The sequence below is a fragment of the Gallus gallus genome, chromosome 5 (assembly GCF_016699485.2).
Source record: "Gallus gallus isolate bGalGal1 chromosome 5, bGalGal1.mat.broiler.GRCg7b, whole genome shotgun sequence".
NCBI lineage: Eukaryota > Metazoa > Chordata > Aves > Galliformes > Phasianidae > Gallus > Gallus gallus.
The window spans coordinates 54462833-54481954 of NC_052536.1; the positions used below are offsets into that span (position 1 = coordinate 54462833).

At 53.2% G+C, this 19122-nt stretch overlaps 1 protein-coding gene across 1 annotated transcript; it reads right to left on the reverse strand.

Annotated features, from left to right (window-relative positions):
* Positions 1-9860: 9860 nt before the first annotated feature.
* On the reverse strand, positions 9861-13264 carry LOC101748182 (inositol 1,4,5-trisphosphate receptor-interacting protein-like 1-like). Its single transcript, XM_040701643.1, has 2 exons — positions 12151-13264; positions 9861-11870 (listed from the first exon to the last, which is right to left on the reverse strand). Exon 2 carries the CDS (start codon positions 11865-11867, stop codon positions 10341-10343), a length of 1527 nt encoding a protein of 508 aa, XP_040557577.1. The 5' UTR covers positions 11868-11870; positions 12151-13264; the 3' UTR covers positions 9861-10340.
* Positions 13265-19122: the final 5858 nt, after the last annotated feature.

Sequence of the window (19122 nt, forward strand, 5' to 3'; positions counted from 1 at the left end):
CATTTTCTCCAGCTGAGGGTCACCCAGGGGAGAAGCCCTCCTCTGGGTGACCCAAGAAGGCCCACCGCTGAACTAACCAGAAATCTTCATCCAAATCTTACACTCAGGCACCACCAAACGGCTCTGAAACCACTCAGCAGTGAACAGCCCTCTGTGTTAGAAACGGTGATTACTGAGACACATCAGATCAACAGCAATGTGCAAGGTGTGCTGTGGGACCAGCTCAGACCTGTAGCTGGAGAGGCAAGAGAAATGATAGAGATATTACTTACCAGGGATGGAGCCAAAAAAAACCATCCTCCAGGCCTAAGTGTTTCACTTGTTCCACTGCTGAAGAGAAGTCACCACTAATGACAGGACGAACAACTCCACAAAGCACATCCTATGGAGCCAAAGGTCCTCATTAGAGTGAAAGCCGACTCCCCCACTGCAGAGCAGGGCCTGAACCAACATTACCTGTGCTGCTGCGGGTGCTGCATGCTTTCCCCAGCCTCCTGCCTGCCTGGCCATGCGAGGAATCACAATGTGCAGGGAAGAGGCCATCGGCAGCATGCAACAGCCATACATCTCAGAAACAACGAGGATTTATTATTGGTTCATTTTGACAGAAGGACTTGGGTTGGACTTTGCCTCTCCCAGTCTGCCCACATCAATCTCAAAAAGGCACCTCAGTCCCTCTCTGTCCACTATTTGGATGCGTGATTTTAAGGGTTTTCATGGGACACCCACTCTCTCTCCCCAGATTACCTGTGGGGTTGGAGGACCAGCTGATCCCCCATAGCTTTAACCGGAAAGCAGGCAGGGTTGTGCAACAGGGTAACTGCTCCGTGGCACCCTGCCCATGGGTTAGCTGCCAGCATCGTTCCCAAGGCCATGTCCTAACCTATCAGGAAGTCTCACCTGTATGGCTGCGCTCAAATCAGCTGCCAGCAGCCGGGCCGTGTCCTGCCCGACATTCATCACGTCGTCAGTTTAGAGAGCAGCAGTAGAATGCAGGGTGGAAGCTGAAAGGGACTTCAGCCATTCAAGTCCTCTACCTGATGGGGTTTTCTCCGCCTTTTTCGGCTCCCATGGTCAGCTTGCTTAAGCCTTAACCTATAAAAGCAGTAGTGATAAAATAACAGTAACATAATAGCAATACACCTCTTTCAGCAATACATATTAGTATACAGTAGTACTGTTGTAACAGTACTACCGTTCAACAAGAAATACAGAAACAATACAGGGTCATAACACTTGCACAGCCGTTTCCATTAATTGCTGCATGAAACACGCATGATTCCAGAAAGCATTCTGCTTGGAAATAGCAAGTTTTCCACCATTCCCCACCAGTGCTTTGTGTACATGTTCTTTTAAGCTGCTTGGCAAACGTGGGCTGTGATTGACGTGGCTAGGAGTGCTGTGACTTCTCCGTTCATTGGCTCACCCTGATTTAGATCTGTGTATTCTGTGATCTGCCTTCAGCTGACCAAACACCTCTTGCAGCTCATAACTCTTAAGTCGGGGCAGCCAAAGCGTGTGAACGCTGACTACAGGGATCACGGCATTTTTGGAGGAAGGTTTAGCCCTGGCACAAACAAACCCACCCAAACGTCTGCAGGCCTCCATCCGGGTCAAGTTTATCCTGGGCAGCTGCCACTCACGCCTTTAGTGACCAACAGCCCCTGGGAGCTCTTGTGCCTGCCCTACAACTTGCCTGCCCCGAGCCAGCCAGGACTTTCACTCCACGGGCGTGTTTCACTCAGCCCCGTCTTTTGCAGTGGATTAATGGATTAACCCCTGATCTTTGCAGTGACCTAACTTGTAGCCTGGTTGACGGCTCCACTTGTTTCCTTGCGTTTTGCATCAGCAACACAAGAGAAGGGATCACCATACCAAAGAAACAGCTGCTGGAGAGAAGGAAAGAAACTCAGCAAGTAGTTTACGGGCGATTTCCGTCTTTTGGTCCACAGCAGGTGTGATTTGGCGTAGCTAAACATTCGGAAAGGGTTGTTTCTCCCTCCCTCCCACCGCTGCGGGATCACGTTGCTTTAACGAGCCTGTGGACCAACTGCAGGCCGTGGAGGATTGACGCTGCCAAGAAGGCAAGAGCGTTATTAGCCATTCACTTGTTAGGCTACTTCAGGACAGTAGGGGAATACAGAAATCTCTGGCTCCAGCTAGAGGCTAGTTCACGGCAGTGCTACGCAGTATCAAGGTGCGTGAAAACACATATTCCAAAGAAAAGAGAATGGGCAGAGCAGAGAACACAGAGACTTTCACATGCTGTCTGTCCCACACAGCAGGAATTTCCTCCTTGCCTACCAAGCAGCAAGACAGGATGCTGCTCCCTTCCCTCCATCAACGTTATCAAGTCAATGAGTCTTGTGAAGTATTAATCCTGCTTGACACTGTGAAACAAGACCTCAGTTTGACTGACCTATTGCCCCAGAGGTTCAGCGCAAAGCCTGGCTGCTCTGTTAGAGCTAAAGCCCGGTCAGTGCAGTGCCTGCCTCCCCCTGCTGGGCAGGGAAGGAATCAGCTGAGATGCGATTCCTGGGCCAGACTTCTGCTTCACTGCATGGAGTGAACGGAGTGCCCCAGCAGAGACCAGCATCTTTATGGAGGGCTGATGGCCAGCCAGATCAGCCCTCTTTCTGTCTTCTGGTGGGTGAAGCAGTGCTCAGGCAAGGGGATGCTGGGAGGGTGTGTGTTATGGGATGCTGGCACACAAGGTCACACAGTGGGGAGCTATGACAATGCAAGGCAATATATTAGTGAGCCCATCTGGCAGAGGCTCAGCCTGATGGGGCATTGCCATTGCTAGAAACCAGCTCAGCTGGAATACACCGAGAATGCTCAGACAGCGGAGGAGGCAGGCTGCATTTCTCCATCGGCTCACAGTGAGAGACCAGAGAAATCCAAACAGCAGGCGCAGGGTAAGAACAAGTTGCCCACATCAGTTTTAAGAGCTTAGTCATCTCCTTGAGTGCAGTGGAAAAGTTTCAACATATTTCAAGGGCTGGGACCTCAAGGGAGTTCCCGTGAACTCATCCCGGATAGTGTGATGCAGTCAACCAGCGACAGGTACAGGTGGCCAAAGCTGGCAGAGTAGGCAGGCGGCAGGAGAACCCAGAAAGCCATCAGAAGACGTTGGAGATTGTCCTTCTTACAACAGGGTTTGCAGCAGAGTTTGTGGGATCTGACGTCAAGTGGTTGGGTTTTCCTGAGACACTCTATCTACTCTACATCCTGCTGCAATCAAACGTCTCCTGGGGCACAGCCTCATCTACACAGAGGAGGGCTGAGACGGTTCTCCTCCACGCAGCAGTGCAGGGACTGCGGGACGCCGTCCAGCCTCCTGCGCAGCAACACAGCGACCCCTTAGCGGCGGAGAGAATCATAGAATCACAAGGCTGGAAAGGACCTACCTACAAGATCGTCTAGTCCAACCGTCCTCCCATTACCGTTACTACCAAAAGCCACTAAACCGTATCTCGTAGCTTCTCGTCCAGGCGCCTCTTGAACACTGCCAGGGACGGCGACTCCACCACCTCCCTGGGCAGGCCATTCCAGTGTCTGACCACTCTCGGAGAGAAAATCAGATTTTTCCTTATATCAAATCTAAATCTCCTCTGGCACAACTTGTGGCCGTTTCCTCGGCTCCTGTTTGTTGCCTGGGAGAAGAGGCCAAACCCCAGCTGTAGAGTGCAATGAGATCTCCCCTCAGCCTCCTCTTCTCCACACTGAACGATCCCAGCTCCCTCAGCCGCTCCTCATAAGATTTGTGCTCCAGACCCCTCACCAGCTTTGTTGCCCTTCTCTCGACACATTCCCGGGCCTCGATGTCCCAAGACCCACCCCTCAGGGACACCACTCATGGCCGGCCTCCACCCTGACACAGAACCATTGATCACAACTCTTTGGCTGCATCCAGCCGACCAATTCCTAATCCATCGAACAGTCCATCCTTCAAATCCACACCTCTCCAATTTAGAGAGAAGCACGTGGTGAGGGACCGTGTCAAAGGCTTTGCAGAAGTCCAGGTAGATGACATCCACGCCCTCCCCCCATCCACCAAAGCCGTCACTCCATCATAAAGGCCACCAGATTGGTCAGGCAAGATCTGCCCTTGCTGAAGCCATGCTGGCTGTCTTGGATCACCTCTTTGTCTCGTATGTGCCTTAATACAGTTTCTAGGAGGATCTGCTCCATGATCTTCCCAGGCACAGAGGTGAGGCTCACCGGCCTGTAGTTCCCCAGGTCTTCCTTTCTCCCTTTCTTAAAAACGGGAGCAAGGTTTCCCTTTTTCCAGTCACCGGGGACTTCACCGGACAGCCATGATTTTTCAAATATGATGGAGAGCGGCTCGGCAACCACATCAGCCATCTCTTTCAGAACCCTGGGATGGATATCATCCGGCCCCGTGGACTTAGACACGTTCCATTTCATGAGGACGACTCGGACTTGTTCCACTCTTACAGTGGGACAGAAACCACTCCCCGCACCCTCACCTAGAGGCTCGTGGTCCTGGCAGACACAGGAAGCCTGACCACCCATGAAGACTGAGGCAAGGCACTCATTGAGTACCTCAGCTTTTTCTGTGTCTGAGGAAGCCAGCTCCCCACTGCCTTTCATCAGAGGGGGAGCGCCCTCCTTGGCCTGTCTCCTCCTGCCTATGTACCTGTAGAACCCCTTCTTGTTATCTTTCACATCCCTCGCCAAGTTCAGCTCCACCTGCGCGTTGGCTTTCCTAATCCTATCTCTACACACATGGACAACAGCCCTGTATTCCTCCCAGCCTACACAACCCTGCTTCCACTTTCTGTACACTTCCCTCTTTTCCCTCAGTTTCAGCTTCAGGCCCTTGCATAGCTACAGCGGTTGCCTGCCTCCCCTGCTGGACTTCTTCTGCTGGGGGATGGAGAGCCGTTGCACTCTCAGAAGGGTGTCCTTAAAGAGCTGCCAGCTCTGTTCTGTACCCATGCCCTTAAGGACAGTTTCCCAGGGGATCCCACGCAGCAGTTCCTTAAGCAGCTGGAATTTTGCTCTCCTAAAGCACAGGGGCCTAGCTCTGCTTTGTGCCAGGCCCACGTTCTTCAAGATCACAAACTCCACCAAGGCGTGGTCACTACAGCCCAGGCTCCCTCCAATCTTAACCTCTCTAATGCTCTCCTCCTGCACACCTCTCACTGTGAGCACCAGGTCCAGCAAGGCTTCACCTCGGGTTGGTCCATCTATTACCTGGACCAGAAAGTTGTCAACAGACTCCAGGAATCTTCTGGATTGTCTGCCACCTGCCATGCCACTATTCCAGCAGACATCCGGGTGGTTGAAATCCCCCATCAGGACAGGAGCCCACGAGTACAACACCTCCTGCAGCTGAAGCAAGAAGGCCTCGTCAACAGGCTCCCCCTGATCAGGTGGCCTCTAGCAGACCCCAACCACTAGATGCCCTTTGCTGGACCGATCCCTGATTCTTACCCACAAGCTCTCAACCTGACAGTGGCTGTTCCTCAGACACAGCTCTTCGCAATCTATCCACTTCCTAACTTAGAGGGCAACTCTGCCACCCCTCCTACCCTGTCTATCCCTTCTGAAAAGCCTGTAGTCCTCAATCAAAGTATTCCAATCATGGGATTCATCCCACCATGTTTCCATGATAGCAGTCAGCTCATCCTTTCCCAATACTTTCCCACGGTTTCTAGCTCCTCCTGTTTATTTCCCATGCTGTGTACATCGGTATAGAGGCACTTCAGCTTAGCTATTGGCCTCGTTGCCTTCTCAGAGGAGCCCACCCTAATACCTCCAGGACAAGTCTGGGGTTTTCTCTTACCGCCTCCCAAGGTGACAGTGTTCCTATGTGCTTCACTGTCACCCAGCACACCCCCTTCCCGCATCATATCTAGTTTAAGGCCCTGCTTACCAGCCCAGCCAGCTTGCTCCCAAGACTATTTGTGGCCCTTCTAGTCAGTCGGCTCCCTCCGCCGTCAGCATTCCCCCTTTCTCAAGGCTGTGTCCCAAGCCATAGTACCCAAAGCCCTGAGCACAACACCATTCACAAAGCCATTCATTCAGCATGCCCACCCTCCTCCTTTTGTGTGGGTCCCAGTCACCAACTGAGAGGACAGAGGAGAACACAACTTGCGCTGCCAACCCCTTCAGAAGTCTTCCCCGAGCCCTGAAGACCCTTTTGATCGCCTGAGAAATTCTTTTGCATACATCTTCATTTCCAGTGTGGAAAACCAGACGTGGATAGTAATCGGAGGGCTTAACCAGGCAAGTCATGTTCCTAGCCCTGAACAGGGACTTGTTTCCATCCCTCGCTGTCGTTGAGGTCACCCCTTCCCACCTGACTGTGAGACAGCAGACGATCCCCTGCTGCTTGAGGAGCATCTCCCCACACCCTTCCTGCAGGGATGGCAGAGTGCGACTCCACCAAGCAATCCCCTTCCCACAGTCCCGGATGCTCCTCAGCCTTTCTGCTTCCTCCTTCAGCTCTAGCACCAGGCTGAGCAGATCCCTCACCTGCTCACACCGCACACAGGCGGTATCCCGGCTGCCCTCCTGTAGCAGTGACAGGGCCGGGCATTCTCCACAGCCCGAGACCTGAACTGCGGCACGGACATTCATGCTTTCAGCCTGAGTCTCTACGTGCCTTTTAGCAGCAGCTCGCCGCCGTGTGGTGACCGTGGTTGCACCTCGGTGTGCCCAGAGAGCAACGACCGCTTCAGCTCGTCTGAACGGCCGACTCCTCCTCCCCATCCCCAACGCCTTCTCCAGGCAGAGGGCGCGGATGCAGAGCCGCTGCTCTGGCAAGGCTCACTTCACGTCAGCCGCTCTCGCGAGAGCTGCCGGGCTGGTCCGTTATCCCGGCGTTCCCTCGATGAAGGAACCGACCGAAACCGTCGTCTACGTCGCGGTCCGCCGCTGCGGTTCTGGCCGGGACGGCTCCGAAGCAGCGAAACTCGGCGATCGAGCAATCATCCATCTCCAAGAATAGAGAATTCTACAATTTCGTGGTCGCTCTGCCCACGACAGTCCCCAACCTTCCCATCTCCCACCGGTCCCTCTCTGTTAGTGAGGAGCAGGTCTAGCAGGGCACCACCCCGGTAGCCTCTCGTACCAGCTGTGCCACGAAGCTATCTTCCACACGCTCTAGAAACCTTCCACACGCTCTAGAAACCTCCTGGACTGCTTCCTCTGTGCTGTATTGTATTTCCAACAAATATCAGGGAAGGTGAAGTCTCCCATGAGAACGAGTGCTGGCGATCGCGCAACTTCCGCAAGCTGCTCACAGAATGCCTCGTCCTTCTCTTCATCCTGATTAGGCGGTCCGTAACAGAAGCCCACCAAGATGTCACCCCAACAGACCTTCCCCCTGATCCTTAACCACAGGCAGTCAACTTCATCATTCCCAACCCCAAGCTCTTCAACATCAAAACACTCTTTAACAAAAAGAGCCACACCACCACCCTTCCTTCCTTGTCTATCCCCCCTGAAGAGCTCGTAGCCATCCATCACAGCACTCCAGGCGTGGGAGTGGTCCCGCCATGTTTCGGTAATAGCAACCAGGTCATAGCCTGCCTCACAGTTGCTTCCAGCTCCTCCCGCTTGCTGCCTTGCTGCGTGCAGTGGTGTATGTAGATCCACGTCAGCCGAGTCATCTGCCTCACCCCCAGCTCAAGCATTGTTCCCTTAGGCTCATCTCTCGTGAGCCCTGTTTTGTCCCCTTCCCCTGTCATAGCTAGTTTAAAGCTCTTTCAATAAGGCCCGCTAGCTCCTGTGCTAGGATTCATTTCCCCCTTTGAGATAGGTGGATATCGTTCATGGAGAACATGCCAGGGGCCCAGTAAACTGCCACATGATTAAAGAACCCAAAGTTTCTGCCTTGACACTGTTACTTCTTACTTTGTTACTTGTGCTTTCCAAGCCCGCTCTGTGTCCTTCACTGCCCCTGAAGGTATAGAATAAGAGATCACTTGTGCTCCTGCTCCTTGAACTAAACGCCCTAAACCCCTGAAATCTCTTTTCGTAGGCTTCTCTGAGCTATTTCATTACTGCCCACCTGAACTATGGGTAATGGAAAGTAATCAGTGGACCTAACCAGCTTAGGGAGTTTTCTAGTTGTTTCTAGTTATGTACCTGACCCAGGCCCCAGGAGGGCAGCACACTTCCCGACGGCTCGGGTCCGGTCTGCACATGGGGCCTTCAGTTCCTCTGACAAGGGAGTCACCCACCACGACCACCTTCCTTTCTCTCCTGACAGAGGCAGTCTCAAGACATGGGGGTGACTGCCTCGCCTTAGGCTCCCTCCTAGGCAGATCCTCCCCACTCACCTCCCCTTCAATTTCCAGCGTCTCAAACCTGCTGCTTAGAGGGAGCTGGGGAAGCAGGGTAGGCAGGCAGGGGGGGGCTCCCGTGATGTTGAGTCGGGACTCTCTTCCAAACCTCCTCATCAGTCAGGTCTGTCCAACTGTGACAGGGCAGGGAGTCAACCACTTTTCTGGGGGTATCTCCCTGGCACCCTTCCCTCCAGCACGCCAGCGAGTCACTCCAACAGTCGATCTCCCGCTCACGCTCCCTGATGGTCCTTAGTCTCTCCACCTCCTCCTTGAGCTCCACCACCAGGCTAAGCAGCTCATCCACCTGCTCACACCGCACACTGGTAGAGCCTCTGCCACCCTCCCCGGGCAGCAGCAGGCCTAGGCACTCTCTGCACCCGGAGACCTGAACAGCCACATTTCTGGGCAGGCCCTCTGTCTGGGTTGTCAAGATCTTCTTGGAATAAGCCTGCTGTCTGGTGGAGACCATGTTTAAGCTGGCGGTCTCAGAGACTGCCAAGAGGAAAGCTGGTCTCCTGAGCAAGGCGGGACAACACTTACACTCCTCACCGCTTGACCCACCTCCCACACCCACAGCTGCAGCACTGTATGGGCAGTGTGGGCTGTGCTCACTCACTGAACCTCCCTGTTCTCGGTGGGCAGAGACAACGGTTACTCACCTGGTGTGCTCTGTGGGCAGAAGCTAGCTGTCTAAAGCTTATCAGCAGGTGCCTAGGTCAGGGCTGGGTGATGACACGTTCGTCCGGTGTTTAAACTGTGCCTCTAACGTGCCAGCTCCACCCCTGCTCGCTCAGCAGCCCGCCCAGAAGCTGCCAGCCCCCCAGCACAAGCGCAGCACTGTTGCTGGCTTCAAAAAAGCCTTAAAAAGAGCTTTTTTGTTGGCCTTTTTCACTCCGGATCCGTTGCCCAGTGCAGTCTTACCTGCTCTGAAGCTAGTCATTGCAGCAAAAAAGAAAGGAGAGCCAGGCCATGCCGGGCAACGGCAGGGACAGCAACATACCCAACAGGCAAAACCACAGATAGGCTCAGGCCAGCCCCAGAGACACGAAAGGAGTTAAGAAAAACAGCCTTTAAAGCAAATAAAGCACCACTGTGAATGAAAAGATCAAATATGCAGCTATCAAGCTACAACAGGGCTTACAACAGTTTTGTTTAAGCATGTTCTGCTGAGATCTGCCCTTACCTAAACCCTTCAGGCCTCCTGTTGGATGCCAACTTCCTGCAAGCAGGAAGAAGCCTGGGCTTCTGCAGCACTCAGACAAGTGCAGCTCATTTGGATGATTACCGAAAGCTTGAACATCTTCACCCATATAATGCAGGGTCTTGAAAACACCCAAAGCCGCCAGAGTGAGAAAGAGTGCCACCGCTGCATCCGGGAGGAGGTGGCACAAGAGATCAGTGGGTCACCTTTTCCACAGCACGCTACCCAATTCTGTGGCAGCCGAGCATTCAACACCGTATCCCTGCTTTCTTTGACAAGGAGCTACGGGCAGAGGGTTTTGATGTGCAGAATACAACTCTATAACCCACGCAAAGTTATAAAAATAAATATGTTTATTAAAATTAATAAAAGAACAGAACAGACTTACAACATACTTTCTACTCTATAATACAATAGATAATATATACATATAATTCTACTAGAGCTTGAAAAGTGACAATCACATCATTCAACAACTATAGTTCTAAAATACGCGACTTCAACAGGTGGTATTTCTGCTTGTTCGCATCAGCTGTTTCTAAGCACACGTCACAAAGTACATTGTGCTCTACTTCTTCAGATCAGGTTCTTCTAAATGCTCCCGGAGCAAACAGATGCTCTTGGAGAGGCTGGGTGGTCTCTGCCCAGCTGGTTTGAAGAGTCTCTGTTTCAAGTGTTCACGCAGCACCCTCTTCATCGGCGTGGGGTATGGCTGCCCCAGTGTGGAGAAAACATCCAGGAGCAATTCCCACTGCGTACGGAGCGGTGACTTCTCCGTGTCCAGGGTGCTCGTCTGTGGGACAAGTGGATGTCTCTCACTTCCCATAGATCAGCAGGCTCAGGAGCCGATCTTGCAGCTCCTCCAACTCCTGCAGTGCCTGCTCATGTCTTTCCGGATCCTCCAGGTGCTCGAAGAGGTTGAGCGGTTCGGACTCTCGGAAATCCTGCGGCAAGATAATCTCTGCAGGCACGTCTTCATTTCCAATGAAGAAGTGGCCCAGATGCTTCTCCTCCACGCAGCAGCGCAGGTAGCGCAAGATGTCATCGATCCGCTCCAGGAAATAGCTCCTATGCCAACCTTCCAAAGGGATGGCAGTCAGGAGGTGCATGAGCACTGTCTTCAGTTCATAGACTGAAAAGTTGAGGCCCGCCAGGATATAGGTGCACACTTGCATATATCTGATGTAGAAATTCCTTTCCTTGGCACGGGCGGCTACAAGTAGGAAGAACTTTGCTTCTGCCACAGCACAGCTCTGTGGCCAGATCGTGCTGGGAGTAGTACCGATCTCTGTCTCCTGGCTGCTCAGAAAGATGTCCGTGTCATCTTGCTGTACGCCAAACAGCATCTCAACTAAGAAGATTTTCTTGTAGACATCTGTCACCCGAAACCTGCAGGAGCGCTTGGACTGCGTCACATTCAGGCTGCGCATTGTTGACGAATGCCTGCATTTCCAGGCATTTCTGATCAGCTTCTGGAACCACTGGGCAGTCTTCTCCACATCCAGGTAGGAGTCAGTGCAGAGGTTGCGTAGGACGTTGGACTTCTGATTTCTCAGCTCTGCCGCAGAGGCGTGGAGGAAGCATCGCATGCGCATCTCCTGCTCCCTCCCGCACGTGCATTCCAGCTGTACACGGACACGGGAGTTCCTCGCTGGCAGCTCCTCTGGGGCGCCCAGATCCAGGTGGAAAGTGTGCCCACGGGGGGCCAACAGGGGCACAACCACGCAGAAGACAGGCTTATTTACAAGGGGACACCAGCCTTCATAGACACTGCCCACCCCGGTGGTGTGTGCTGGCACTGGATAGAAAGTATCTGCCGCGATATGTTGGCAGATATCGATGAGGTGATGCAACAGCGAGAGGATCTGTTCACCATCCTCTTGATGGGTATGGATTGGCCAGAACTCTTCAGCAAAGACAAATTCATCCTTTGCTTTCACTTTCACCACCTGCATCTGTTGCTCCTGCTGCTCCTGCTCCTGCTGCTCCTGCTGCTCCTGCTGCTCCTGCTGCTGCTCCTCACTGCTGGAGCTCTCCACACCACTGTTGTCTTCAACGCCCCGGAACTTCTTGTGGATCTTCCACATGAACCAAAACAGAAAGACGAAGAGACAAAGAACGCTCACAATTTTCCAGTATGGCAACAAAGCAAAGAGCAGGGCTTGCAAGCCCATCCTGCTCCGCGCCATTTCCATTTCTTCTATCTCCAGCAGCAGCTTTGTCATCTGCTCTTGCAGATACTCCTCACGCTGCTGCATGCGGTTGAGGGTTTCCTCATCCAAATAATCACCAACACATGGCACTCTCTGCGCCAACAACGAGAAGACAAACGCCAAAGCCATGATCTGGAAGAAGTGAGAGAGGGGAGGTCAGTGGGGCTGGGTGGGAGCTCGCGCACGGCTGGGGGAGTTGGGCCAGGAGCCACAGCCCCTGGGGTCAGGTAGGAGTGGGGGCGAGGGAGCTGGGAGGCAGCAGGGGCTGAGGCCAGCGCTGGTGGTGACTGCCAGAGAGCCGCTCGCAGGCTCCCCTGAGCGCTCGCTGCCACCACTGCGGGCTCCCAAACCCCTCGCGGGCCGGTGTTTGCGCCCGGCCCAGCACAGCCCTCCCCCTTGCTGCTGCACTCACCGCTGGCCCAGGCCAAAGTGGAGCAGCCGCTGCCTGCTGATGGCCTCAATACCAGCCCCGCATTGTGACGCACCGTGATGTCACAAACGCCCCAGCCCCAGCCTTCGGCCCCACCTCGAACAGCCCCTCTCAGCTGCCCTGGGCTGCCGTGGCCCTGGCATCGGCCCTGCTGTGAGGCACGTGGCCGGACTGAGCTCCCAGGTAGTGAGTGACCTCTTTTTGTACAACCTCTGCCAAACCCCTTGGGAACTCACTAAGAACTGCAGCCACTGCTGTTGAACCAGAAGCTGATGCATGAGGCTCACCAAAACAAAGCTACATATGCCGCTAGTTTTACGTTTTTGTTGCTGTTTTTTACCTTTTAATAAAAGATATGCATATATAAAATAAGTTTTGTAGCTGATCTACGTTAACTGTGTATTTTCTGTGTGGCCCAAGACAGTTCCTCTTCACTCCATGTGGCCCAGGCAAGTCAAAAGACTGGACTCCTGTGGCATATGTAGAAATGCTGGTAGCCACCAGGAACTTCATGAGGAACTTCACACCTGTCAGCCTGACTTTGGTATTGGGGAAGGTCCTGGAGCAGATTGTCCTGAGTGTGATCACATGGCATATTGAAGACAACCAGGTGATCAGGCCTAGCCAACATGAATTCATGTTCCTGTTTGTCCAACCTTGACTCCTACAACCAGGTGACTCACCTAGTGGATGGGGGAAAGGCTGTGGATGCTGTCTACCTAGACTTCATCCCCCTAGACCCCGCCCTCTTCCCCTGGAGAAGCTGACAGTCTATGGCTTGGATGGTTGTACTATTCACTGGGTAAAAACTGGCTGGACAGCTGGGCCCAGAGAGAGGTGGCGAGGAGAGGAGAGGAGAGTTAAATCCAGCTGGCCATCAGTCGCTAGCTGTGTTCCTCAGGGGTCAGTACTGGGGCCAGCCCTTTTTATTGATGATCTGGATGAGCACACCTCATGCTAACAGGCTGCCCATAAGGCCTTTTGTCCCACCTAGTGTCTCTGTGTGGACAAGAGACTAAATACAGGAGCAGCTTTCCCATTTGTGGTACGGGAGCATGGACCAGAGCAGTGCCAGCAGAAGCAGCCATGAACAGCAGTGGATGCTGAGGCGCGGTGACAAATCTAGCCTAAGTGCCTGTGAGAAGTGACCGTATGAGATCCTCACAACCACCCTGCTGTGCAGCTTTGCCCCCTAGGCCCTCTCCCTAGCCTCAACATGCCCATTTTCTCCAGCTGAGGGTCACCCAGGGGAGAAGCCCTCCTCTGGGTGACCCAAGAAGGCCCACCGCTGAACTAACCAGAAATCTTCATCCAAATCTTACACTCAGGCACCACCAAACGGCTCTGAAACCACTCAGCAGTGAACAGCCCTCTGTGTTAGAAACGGTGATTACTGGGACACATCAGATCAACAGCAATGTGCAAGGTGTGCTGTGGGACCAGCTCAGACCTGTAGCTGGAGAGGCAAGAGAAATGATAGAGATATTACTTACCAGGGATGGAGCCAAAAAAAAAACCATCCTCCAGGCCTAAGTGTTTCACTTGTTCCACTGCTGAAGAGAAGTCACCACTAATGACAGGACGAACAACTCCACAAAGCACATCCTATGGAGCCAAAGGTCCTCATTAGAGTGAAAGCCGACTCCCCCACTGCAGAGCAGGGCCTGAACCAACATTACCTGTGCTGCTGCGGGTGCTGCATGCTTTCCCCAGCCTCCTGCCTGCCTGGCCATGCGAGGAATCACAATGTGCAGGGAAGAGGCCATCAGCAGCATGCAACAGCCATACATCTCAGAAACAACGAGCATTTATTATTGGTTCATTTTGACAGAAGGACTTGGGTTGGACTTTGCCTCTCCCAGTCTGCCTACATCAGTCTCAGAAAGGCACCTCAGTCCCTCTCTTTCCACTATTTGGATGCGTGATTTTAAGGGTTTTCATGGGACACCCACTCTCTCTCCCCAGACTACCTGTGGGGTTGGAAGACCAGCTGATCCCCCATAGCTTTAACCAGAAAGCAGGCAGGGTTGTGCAACAGGGTAACTGCAGGCCTCCATCCGGGTCACGTTTATCCTGGGCAGCTGCCACTCACGCCTTTAGTGACCAACAGCCCCTGGGAGCTCTTGTGCCTGCCCTACAACTTGCCTGCCCCGAGCCAGCCAGGACTTTCACTCCACGGGCGTGTTTCACTCAGCCCCGTCTTTTGCAGTGGATTAATGGATTAACCCCTGATCTTTGCAGTGACCTAACTTGTAGCCTGGTTGACGGCTCCACTTGTTTCCTTGCGTTTTGCATCAGCAACACAAGAGAAGGGATCACCATACCAAAGAAACAGCTGCTGGAGAGAAGGAAAGAAACTCAGCAAGTAGTTTACGGGTGATTTCCGTCTTTTGGTCCACAGCAGGTGTGATTTGGCGTAGCTAAACATTCGGAAAGGGTTGTTTCTCCCTCCCTCCCACCGCTGCGGGATCACGTTGCTTTAACGAGCCTGTGGACCAACTGCAGGCCGTGGAGGATTGACGCTGCCAAGAAGGCAAGAGCGTTATTAGCCATTCACTTGTTAGGCTACTTCAGGACAGTAGGGGAATACAGAAATCTCTGGCTCCAGCTAGAGGCTAGTTCACGGCAGTGCTACGCAGTATCAAGGTGCGTGAAAACACATATTCCAAAGAAAAGAGAATGGGCAGAGCAGAGAACACAGAGACTTTCACATGCTGTCTGTCCCACACAGCAGGAATTTCCTCCTTGCCTACCAAGCAGCAAGACAGGATGCTGCTCCCTTCCCTCCATCAACGTTATCAAGTCAATGAGTCTTGTGAAGTATTAATCCTGCTTGACACTGTGAAACAAGACCTCAGTTTGACTGACCTATTGCCCCAGAGGTTCAGCGCAAAGCCTGGCTGCTCTGTTAGAGCTAAAGCCCGGTCAGTGCAGTGCCTGCCTCCCCCTGCTGGGCAGGGAAGGAATCAGCTGAGATGCGATTCCTGGGCCAGACTTCTGCTTCACTGCATGGAGTGAACGGAGTGCCCCAGCAGAGACCAGCATCTTTATGGAGGGCTGATGGCCAGCCAGATCAGCCCTCTTTCTGTCTTCTGGTGGGTGAAGCAGTGCTCAGGCAAGGGGATGCTGGGAGGGTGTGTGTTATGGGATGCTGGCACACAAGGTCACACAGTGGGGAGCTATGACAATGCAAGGCAATATATTAGTGAGCCCATCTGGCAGAGGCTCAGCCTGATGGGGCATTGCCATTGCTAGAAACCAGCTCAGCTGGAATACACCGAGAATGCTCAGACAGCGGAGGAGGCAGGCTGCATTTCTCCATCGGCTCACAGTGAGAGACCAGAGAAATCCAAACAGCAGGCGCAGGGTAAGAACAAGTTGCCCACATCAGTTTTAAGAGCTTAGTCATCTCCTTGAGTGCAGTGGAAAAGTTTCAACATATTTCAAGGGCTGGGACCTCAAGGGAGTTCCCGTGAACTCATCCCGGATAGTGTGATGCAGTCAACCAGCGACAGGTACAGGTGGCCAAAGCTGGCAGAGTAGGCAGGCGGCAGGAGAACCCAGAAAGCCATCAGAAGACGTTGGAGATTGTCCTTCTTACAACAGGGTTTGCAGCAGAGTTTGTGGGATCTGACGTCAAGTGGTTGGGTTTTCCTGAGACACTCTATCTACTCTACATCCTGCTGCAATCAAACGTCTCCTGGGGCACAGCCTCATCTACACAGAGGAGGGCTGAGACGGTTCTCCTCCACGCAGCAGTGCAGGGACTGCGGGACGCCGTCCAGCCTCCTGCGCAGCAACACAGCGACCCCTTAGCGGCGGAGAGAATCATAGAATCACAAGGCTGGAAAGGACCTACCTACAAGATCGTCTAGTCCAACCGTCCTCCCATTACCGTTACTACCAAAAGCCACTAAACCGTATCTCGTAGCTTCTCGTCCAGGCGCCTCTTGAACACTGCCAGGGACGGCGACTCCACCACCTCCCTGGGCAGGCCATTCCAGTGTCTGACCACTCTCGGAGAGAAAATCAGATTTTTCCTTATATCAAATCTAAATCTCCTCTGGCACAACTTGTGGCCGTTTCCTCGGCTCCTGTTTGTTGCCTGGGAGAAGAGGCCAAACCCCAGCTGTAGAGTGCAATGAGATCTCCCCTCAGCCTCCTCTTCTCCACACTGAACGATCCCAGCTCCCTCAGCCGCTCCTCATAAGATTTGTGCTCCAGACCCCTCACCAGCTTTGTTGCCCTTCTCTCGACACATTCCAGGGCCTCGATGTCCCAAGACCCACCCCTCAGGGACACCACTCATGGCCGGCCTCCACCCTGACACAGAACCATTGATCACAACTCTTTGGCTGCATCCAGCCGACCAATTCCTAATCCATCGAACAGTCCATCCTTCAAATCCACACCTCTCCAATTTAGAGAGAAGCACGTGGTGAGGGACCGTGTCAAAGGCTTTGCAGAAGTCCAGGTAGATGACATCCACGCCCTCCCCCCATCCACCAAAGCCGTCACTCCATCATAAAGGCCACCAGATTGGTCAGGCAAGATCTGCCCTTGCTGAAGCCATGCTGGCTGTCTTGGATCACCTCTTTGTCTCGTATGTGCCTTAATACAGTTTCTAGGAGGATCTGCTCCATGATCTTCCCAGGCACAGAGGTGAGGCTCACCGGCCTGTAGTTCCCCAGGTCTTCCTTTCTCCCTTTCTTAAAAACGGGAGCAAGGTTTCCCTTTTTCCAGTCACCGGGGACTTCACCGGACAGCCATGATTTTTCAAATATGATGGAGAGCGGCTCGGCAACCACATCAGCCATCTCTTTCAGAACCCTGGGATGGATATCATCCGGCCCCGTGGACTTAGACACGTTCCATTTCATGAGGACGACTCGGACTTGTTCCACTCTTACAGTGGGACAGAAACCACTCCCCGCACCCTCACCTAGAGGCTCGTGGTCCTGGCAGACACAGGAAGCCTGACCACCCATGAAGACTGAGGCAAGGCACTCATTGAGTACCTCAGCTTTTTCTGTGTCTGAGGAAGCCAGCTCCCCACTGCCTTTCATCAGAGGGGGAGCGCCCTCCTTGGCCTGTCTCCTCCTGCCTATGTACCTGTAGAACCCCTTCTTGTTATCTTTCACATCCCTCGCCAAGTTCAGCTCCACCTGCGCGTTGGCTTTCCTAATCCTATCTCTACACACATGGACAACAGCCCTGTATTCCTCCCAGCCTACACAACCCTGCTTCCACTTTCTGTACACTTCCCTCTTTTCCCTCAGTTTCAGCTTCAGGCCCTTGCATAGCTACAGCGGTTGCCTGCCTCCCCTGCTGGACTTCTTCTGCTGGGGGATGGAGAGCCGTTGCACTCTCAGAAGGGTGTCCTTAAAGAGCTGCCAGCTCTGTTCTGTACCCATGCCCTTAAGGACAGTTTCCCAGGGGATCCCACGCAGCAGTTCCTTAAGCAGCTGGAATTTTGCTCTCCTAAAGCACAGGGGCCTAGCTCTGCTTTGTGCCAGGCCCACGTTCTTCAAGATCACAAACTCCACCAAGCCGTGGTCAGTACAGTCCAGGCTCCCTCCAATCTTAACCTCTCTAATGCTCTCCTCCTGCACACCTCTCACTGTGAGCACCAGGTCCAGCAAGGCTTCACCTCGGGTTGGTCCATCTATTACCTGGACCAGAAAGTTGTCAACAGACTCCAGGAATCTTCTGGATTGTCTGCCACCTGCCATGCCACTATTCCAGCAGACATCCGGGTGGTTGAAATCCCCCATCAGGACAGGAGCCCACGAGCACAACACCTCCTGCAGCTGAAGCAAGAAGGCCTTGTCAACAGGCTCCCCCTGATCAGGTGGCCTCTAGCAGACCCCAACCACTAGATGCCCTTTGCTGGACCGATCCCTGATTCTTACCCACAAGCTCTCAACCTGACAGTGGCTGTTCCTCGGGCACAGCTCTTCGCAATCTATCCACTTCCTAACTTAGAGGGCAACTCTGCCACCCCTCCTACCCTGTCTATCCCTTCTGAAAAGCCTGTAGTCCTCAATCAAAGTATTCCAATCATGGGATTCATCCCACCATGTTTCCATGATAGCAGTCAGCTCATCCTTTCCCAATACTTTCCCACGGTTTCTAGCTCCTCCTGTTTATTTCCCATGCTGTGTACATCGGTATAGAGGCACTTCAGCTTAGCTATTGGCCTCGTTGCCTTCTCAGAGGAGCCCACCCTAATACCTCCAGGACAAGTCTGGGGTTTTCTCTTACCGCCTCCCAAGGTGACAGTGTTCCTATGTGCTTCACTGTCACCCAGCACACCCCCTTCCCGCATCATATCTAGTTTAAGGCCCTGCTTACCAGCCCAGCCAGCTTGCTCCCAAGACTATTTGTGGCCCTTCTAGTCAGTCGGCTCCCTCCGCCGTCAGCATTCCCCCTTTCTCAAGGCTGTGTCCCAAGCCATAGTACCCAAAGCCCTGAGCACAACACCATTCACAAAGCCATTCATTCAGCATGCCCACCCTCCTCCTTTTGTGTGGGTCCCAGTCACCAACTGAGAGGACAGAGGAGAACACAACTTGCGCTGCCAACCCCTTCAGAAGTCTTCCCCGAGCCCTGAAGACCCTTTTGATCGCCTGAGAAATTCTTTTGCATACATCTTCATTTCCAGTGTGGAAAACCAGACGTGGATAGTAATCGGAGGGCTTAACCAGGCAAGTCATGTTCCTAGCCCTGAACAGGGACTTGTTTCCATCCCTCGCTGTCGTTGAGGTCACCCCTTCCCACCTGACTGTGAGACAGCAGACGATCCCCTGCTGCTTGAGGAGCATCTCCCCACACCCTTCCTGCAGGGATGGCAGTCACCTTTTCCACAGCACGCTACCCAATTCTGTGGCAGCCAAGCATTCAACACCCTATCCCTGTTTTCTTTGACAAAGAGTTACGGGCAGAGGGTTTTGA

Coding starts and splice junctions, on each gene's coding strand:
- LOC101748182 (XM_040701643.1), bottom strand. CDS start 11,867: ATGGCTTTGGCGTTTGTCTTCTCGTTGTTGGCGCAGAGAGTGCCATGT.